General features: G+C 30.3%; 2 protein-coding genes across 3 annotated transcripts; one reads left to right on the plus strand and one right to left on the minus strand.

Annotated features, from left to right (window-relative positions):
- Positions 1–532: 532 nt before the first annotated feature.
- On the minus strand, positions 533–6,455 carry LOC111035624 (peroxisomal membrane protein PEX16). The gene is made up of 6 exons (XM_022317320.1): positions 6,172–6,455; positions 5,841–6,111; positions 2,853–3,016; positions 2,654–2,757; positions 1,164–1,267; positions 533–1,076 (listed from the first exon to the last, which is right to left on the minus strand). The coding sequence occupies exons 1-6, from the start codon at positions 6,296–6,298 to the stop codon at positions 830–832; spliced, it is 1,017 nt and encodes a 338-aa protein (XP_022173012.1). The 5' UTR covers positions 6,299–6,455; the 3' UTR covers positions 533–829.
- Positions 4,401–5,496, plus strand: LOC111035625 (mpv17-like protein 2). 2 transcript variants are annotated; one of them, XM_022317321.1, is made up of 4 exons: positions 4,401–4,613; positions 4,677–4,866; positions 4,926–5,260; positions 5,328–5,462. In XM_022317321.1, the coding sequence occupies exons 2-4, from the start codon at positions 4,794–4,796 to the stop codon at positions 5,460–5,462; spliced, it is 543 nt and encodes a 180-aa protein (XP_022173013.1). In that variant the 5' UTR covers positions 4,401–4,613; positions 4,677–4,793. The 2 variants fall into 2 exon arrangements, with proteins under 2 accessions (XP_022173013.1, XP_022173014.1); XM_022317322.1 differs by having other exon boundaries at positions 4,512–4,568; positions 5,328–5,496.
- Positions 6,456–7,200: the final 745 nt, after the last annotated feature.

Consider the following 7,200-nt stretch of genomic DNA (forward strand, 5'->3'; position numbering starts at 1 on the left):
ATACTTTCAATCCAAACACTGTTCATAATCTAAGTTCATATTTGTTTACTCTAATACACAAAGGTTGTTGAAAATATGAAATATTTTACAAGATATTTTTGAAATCCAAGTTCTAGTTAATACATCATATATTCATATGCATACACACAGTTCATGCACTTGGTTAACTTATAAAACTACCTTTAAAAATCTGTCTTTACTTCCAATTTATCTACCTTTTTATATTATTATTACCTTGTAGACTATAGTACCAACCCATATAAAATGCTTCATAATTACCCACCATCAATTAAGATATACTTAATATATAATATCTTAATTCATGCTTTACAACAATACAATTTTAGAATAATTTGAGTACCATATTGCAATATTGCAATATTTATGTTTAACTCGCCTATAGAAAGTAACAGGTATATAATATATCGTAAAATTATATTGGGATTTATTTTTCTCACCCTGTTAATTAAATGAAGAATTTCAATAATTTATCTTACTTAATATATTGTTTTTTCTAGTTTTACATTTTTAAATAGGTAAAATATAATATAAGTACTTGAACCCTGTCAATGAAAATAGTAGGTATACAATATACATAGTAAATAATTACAAAACTTAAATGAATGAATTACATCGTAATTGAGCATTTACTACAAAACATTTATACTGTAGTTTATATAAAAAAAATCACCGTATACAACAACACATACCATAACAATTATACCGATAAAAAAAAGATCAATAATTTAATAGTAACCCCCTAAACAGTGTTTTTTTTTTAATTTATAAAAATGTATAAAACCAAATAACAGAAATTTCCAAAAAGGTGTTAGACAGACCAAAGGTAAAAATATGTTTCTTGCCATTGTTTCATGTATTCTAGGAAAGGCCGCATGAGTGGGCCAACCAACGGCACAGAGTTAACAAACCAGTTCAAGAATAAACGGATATGTTTTTCTGAATAGTTCTCAAAGAATGGTGATCTCACTATATACATGGCCAAATGTAGTGATCGTTTTGACAGCACCAAACGTTGCTGAGGTGTGAGGTTTTTTAAAGATTTTAATCGCTGCAGACTAAAACATACAACAAAAATAATAACGATCAAATCATTTTGTTTAATGCAAATATTTGCAAGTATTGTTCTGCTACACAATTATTACCTAATGTATTCAATTGTTATGGAAATCAACCAAGGCTTCCATGATTTCTCTCCGAACACGCACATACTACCCAAGTGAACAATTGGTTTCATTATGTACATTGTCTGAAATAATAAATGATAACACTTTTAAAACCTTCGCCATCTCCGAGCAAAAGTTTTAGAGTATTTTTTTTAAATTAAAATTAAGTTGATAGTTAGGTAGTCACTACTTAATAGTTCATAAAAAAAAAATTATGATAAATGAAATAAACAATTTGATGGTTGAAAATATATTGAATAGTAAAAAATGCAGGATATGGAAAATGAGTATTACTAGTTTTTCAATACATGGCTTGAGCTTTATCAAACTTAAAGTATGATTTCATTTCTATCATATATATTATTAATTTATTTAAACGTTATTTTTAACTAAGCTGTACTAAAGAATTACCAAAGATGTTAGTAATTAATTTAGATATCTAATTTTGAAAAAATCAAAATAATTTATTTTTGTTAATCATTAACATTATTTTTAAAATGTTTTTTATTAACTATTAAAAGTGTATGTTAACTGTGAATATTTTAAGTATACATATTCAACTACAAATTTCATATAGTAAGTACTTGTATATTTATTTATATAACAAGCACGCACAGAACGTGTGTGTGATTATCATAATTTTTTAATATTCACTTCTGTACCAAGTTAATAATCATTATTCATAGATACACAAAATTGGTTTGAATAAAATTATTATTTCAAGTTTACTATATTATATTAGTGTAGTATAGTGGTACATAATTATTTCATATTTATTCTAATCAGTATTGTATTTATGGGGGTGTCTGAAGGAGCTTTAACTTGTTCAAGAGCAAACCTTGAAGCCTAAAGTAAAATTAAATTCAAACAGTCTACCCCCTAACAAGTCCAATGTCAATCAAGGATTTTGTGATGGGTTAAGTTTGTTTTCGCTTAATATATATGGGTGTATGGTATGTTCAATGTATAATCTATTATATTTTATTAATATTTTTAACATGAGTGGAAATACCAGTATTTCAACAGGTATAATCGATTACAGTAGCTCCCAAGCTGTTTAGGGAGCTTTTTGAAGTAACGTTTTTCGATAGATGGTGCCCATTTTTTTTTTTAATAATATACTTGTTTAAATACATTTTTAATATTATCGGATAAATTATTATTAGCTTATTGTACCTTTTGAATTTATTTTATATAATCTTGCATGTTTTGATGCATAATTTACTATTTTTTAATGCACAAGTGTATGCATAGTTATGGGTTTTTAGTGCATTGAAATCATAGACCTAATACTAATCTTAACAAGCTCTACCCCCTCCAGAATATTTAAGTAGGTATAATGATTAAAATGTGTTCAAGACCAAAGCCTTTCTCCAAAAACCAAATCAATAGTCCACCACCATCACTAGACTATCATAATGACATAATATAAAATGTATAGTATAATAATCATGTGATGTGAATCGAACCTCCGCCACAATGTGTATGTCACTCAGAGCTCTGCCGGGTATGCTGCCGCCGAGCCTGTCCGCCCTTGGGGGGGCTTCCCACGTGCGCTTGTTCATTGGAGGGGCTGAAAACGCAATTGGAAAACAGTAAAGCAGTAAGTACTAAGAATATGAGAAATATTAATAATTTAATTTTACAATGCGTATTTTGTTGTATTACCATGGTCCATTTTGCGAATGGTTCGTCCTGAAGGTAGCGTTATGACTCCGTCGACAGCGTCGTTACAATTGAGGCCCACAGATTTCCGATCCAAAGGCTGTATTGGGGGTGATTCGAGTATGTGGAGCTTGTGCACGTGCAACAGGTACAGACGCGCCATGCATCTGTAAAATAAGTCGCCGTGAGACAAATGTTATTAAAACGTAGTTAAACAATAATATAATTTTTATTACATGATTTTTAGTTATTATTATATGTATAATGTACAACACAACACGTAAAGACACAATATTTTGATCCAATGTAGTCTGTTTTTATATATTATTTTATAAAAATATGGTTTAATTAGGTATTCAGCCATTCAGGTATATTGCCTAACTATTATTGTTTTGTTTAAACGTTTCCGGCGTTATGCAAATATAAAAATATTGGGTATTTGGATTTTGGGCCGTTTTTTTTGTGCGAACTGCGAGCAGAAATCCCAAAACCGGCTACATGCTTACTAAGAATAGACAACTGACACATACACAGTCATGAAACATTTTTGGGCAGGGTGGGATCATTGACAAATTATAAATTTAAAGTTACGTATAATATTATGTTTTTGAAAAAAATCATTTTTTTTTNGGGGGGGGTGAACTCAAGCAATTTCCTATAGGTGCTTGCTACACATGAGCAATTAGTGGAGGTTCGGGGGCATTGGCCCTTCAGTTTTTAAATCATATTTAATTAAAAATATTAATTATCAAGGTTTGTGCTGCTGATACAATTCTAGCTAAATATCCCTAGTTGCGCCTATGGACTTGCTTGCAGCCAAGTGCTGTTTTGCATGTACACTTAAGAGAGATCAATATAAATAAAGGATTAGCCGGTTAAGCTCGATATCGAAAGAAGAGCGAGATTATTTACAAATAGTAGACTACAACTGCTGATATCGTAAGAAATACTATTATGCATTAAAAATATTTAAATATTAGAATATTTTACACGTATTATGCAGTAGAATTTGGATCATTAAAAATTATGATTTAGATATTACTATCTATAACCTATTACGAATTTCAAGACAAATATAATAGGAATAAATAGGAACTTACTTAATATCAAATCGAATTTTAAACCATCGTCGAAAATTCTATGAAAGTTATTAAAATAAATTAAATAGGCTATAACGTATATAATATGTAATAAGTAGTAGTAATATGTACATAAATTGAATAATAATAATATGCCAGGCGTGAGTTCACGAACGAATATATAATTATCGAGTAGATAATGTAAATACGAATACTACAAAATATATACCTATAGCTACGGTTTAGTACCTATTCTAAACGACTACCTACAACCGCTGAGCGAAATTAACAGAATGTTGTAGGTGGTTATAAATAACTAAGGTTCTTTCAAAAATAATATATTTTGAAATCGAAATGAGACATTACGACATAAATATTATATAATACCACCCCCACGTGGCCACGTCACGTGTCGATCGCAGTCATAACAGTGTTGTTTTGAAAGTTAAGAGCGGTAATATACTATCTCATCAGGAACGCTCTGTACAGTGTACACAGTATATCCGCTGACAACGTTTTAGATAAGACGATAAAATTTAATCAACCGGTTACAAACTTACTAACAAGTTGCAATCAGAACAGTTTTGAATACTATTAACGCCGTGAATACTGAACTATGGTTTAAAGGCATTAGGCAAAGGCAAGTTTTATCGAATTAAAATCGGTGGTGACTACTGACCATGTGGTAACAATCTACTACGAAACAAAAAATTGGAAAACTACCAACGTTTAACTTTGATCTGTACAGGGCATTAAAATCATCAGCAAATAGGACATTGATCAAACTAAACATATCAAAGTAAAAACCAACAGCAGTTTCGACTTGGTAAAATACAAACCATACAGGCAACAACGAACAATAAAAATGGCATCTTTTTTTAAATGGTACAGATTTTACAGCCACACGTATCCAATAAGGACCAATCTCGTTCAAACCGGTATGTAACTAGTGTAAATTTGTGTATAAATATAATTAAATACTCATTATATATTTAAGGTCTATTATTTGGTCTCGGTGATTTAATGGCTCAAAGCGCAGTAGAAAAGCGTAAACCTGATGAAATTGATTGGTTACGTACAGTTCGCTATGCATCTATTGGATGTGCGGTTGGACCTACACTTACTATGTGGTACAAAACGTTGGACAGATTAGGAACTAAAAACACAATACCAATAGTGGCTAAAAAAATATTAGTCGATCAAATGATTGCATCACCAATTATTAATGGAGCTGTAATGATTATGAGTAGAGTGTTCAGTGGTGACGAATGGCCACAAATACAAAATAAACTGGAAGCCAATTATGTGAAAGTTATGCTCACTAGTTACTTGGTAAAGACATTTAATAGAATTTTTTTTTAATTATATCTAATACCATGTTCTACAATATTTTCCATAGATTTGGCCAGCTGTACAGACATTTAATTTCACCATTGTTCCACAGCAATACAGGGTTTTAACAGTGCAAATAGTGTCATTAGCTTGGAATACATATCTTTCATTTATGAGCGTTGGTGGTGAAAAATCAAAATAATCATATTATAAAATACATACCAATGCACCTAGGGGTGAAACATTTTTTTATGAATTGAAATTACTAAGTTTATTTTATATAATTATAATTTGTTATTTGGATATATTATTAATATGAATCTAATAATTTAATATGGAAAACTATGAACGTTGGAGATGTAATCTTATCATCTATGCTTTTAATAAAATTGATTGATTCTTTAATATTTCTTGTGTACAAGTTTAATTGAATTATGTATTTAGAAATATGAAATAATTTATACAGCTAGGCTCCGCATCTACAGAAAATCTAACAATCGTATACCAACAAATGATTGTAGACCCTACTTAACATAAACTATGTCGAAGAGGTGAGTAAAAAAGAAAGCTTAATAATTACTTTACGGTCTGCAAAAGTACAATAATAATCCATCGTCCTTTGGTGCCCCATAATTTTTTAGCAGATATTTCTATAAACACTTCAACATAATCCACTGTGGTAATGAAACGCTTGATATTTTCAGAGCTAAATATTTTTTTCTTTCCTTTATCGCTGACAGTTACAGAGTTAGGTTTGGCAGTACTTAGTATAATTTGATCGTTAAATAACATCATGAAGTTGGACATGGAATATATGAGCTCAGATAGTAATGTCGAGTTGTTGATTCGACCTGCAAATACGCGCTAATCTATAGTGAATAATTGGATTACATTATTTATAAATAAAATACCAGCTAAAAAATACGATATCCACTTTATTGAAGCTTCTAGATCTGTGGTCCGTTCTGGATGTGCACTGACCCAGTTGACGTAATGTTTATATAGTACTCTTAACGTAGGTATAGATAAATTTTCCATTTTATTTTGTTATAGAGTTCGACAGCCGATAATACCGTCGAAAAATTTAATCAGTAAAAACGAAAGAATGTAATATATTCACGGTGCGAATTGTGTATTGTACATTTTTTGAATCTATTTGGTTGACGTTGTTGATTATACATTACGTGCGTGAGTTAGCGAACGGCCTAACCATTGATAAGAGAATTCTGATAACGCCAATGGCCGATTTGTACGATGAGTTGCCTATTGTGTGCTCCTAACTCAGATTACACGCATCCATGGGAATTCCACACCGAAATAAAAATAATAATTATTCAATAATCAATTAAATAATACCCTAGATAGAACAAGGCATGGCTTATAGAATACATATTATAATATACGATAAATTACGATTTAACGCAACTTCATTTCAAAGTTTCACGCCGTGTCCTAAGTGAAGACGATGTACGCAAAATACAAGCTGTTTTGTTTTTTGTCTCGTCGTCGAGTTAGGACACGGCGTTATGTTTTTTAAACACATATAATTAACAATTGAAATTGAAACGTTCCGATTACATTAAATTTTTAATGCTATTCATATCGTTATTCTTGACCTATTACCTATAACCTATGACTATCACGAACAAAAATTGGCAATACGCATTCAACTCACATTGACTACAAATAATATGAAATAGGATACATGATTACGCCCAGACCCTTACAAAACATAATAATTAATGAAGGAACATTGCATTTGAATACACAAAAATTCAGTGAGGGAACGATCTACTTAAACTGAATACATTTATGAAGACCAAAAAAAGGACCTTATTGACAAAATCGTTTTTGTTGTAACTTCTTTCACTGAATGTATATATTAGCATTTTCTATACACCATTAATTTTTCAAAATATTTCGACTCATGTCAAGCTATT

This window comes from Myzus persicae, unplaced genomic scaffold (assembly GCF_001856785.1).
Source record: "Myzus persicae strain clone G006 unplaced genomic scaffold, MPER_G0061.0, whole genome shotgun sequence".
In the NCBI taxonomy this organism is placed as follows: domain Eukaryota; kingdom Metazoa; phylum Arthropoda; class Insecta; order Hemiptera; family Aphididae; genus Myzus; species Myzus persicae.

Bases quoted from the DNA above. Each gene is read 5' to 3' on its own strand.
- LOC111035625 (XM_022317321.1), top strand. From the start codon at position 4,794: ATGGCATCTTTTTTTAAATGGTACAGATTTTACAGCCACACGTATCCA. The intron at 4,867-4,925 runs GTATGTAACTAG...TATATATTTAAG, and splicing joins GACCAATCTCGTTCAAACCG to GTCTATTATTTGGTCTCGGT. The intron at 5,261-5,327 runs GTAAAGACATTT...TATTTTCCATAG, and splicing joins TTATGCTCACTAGTTACTTG to ATTTGGCCAGCTGTACAGAC.
- LOC111035624 (XM_022317320.1), bottom strand. From the start codon at position 6,298: ATGGAAAATTTATCTATACCTACGTTAAGAGTACTATATAAACATTAC. The intron at 2,758-2,852 runs GTAATACAACAA...TTGCGTTTTCAG, and splicing joins CATTCGCAAAATGGACCATG to CCCCTCCAATGAACAAGCGC. The intron at 1,077-1,163 runs GTAATAATTGTG...TGTATGTTTTAG, and splicing joins ATAACAATTGAATACATTAG to TCTGCAGCGATTAAAATCTT.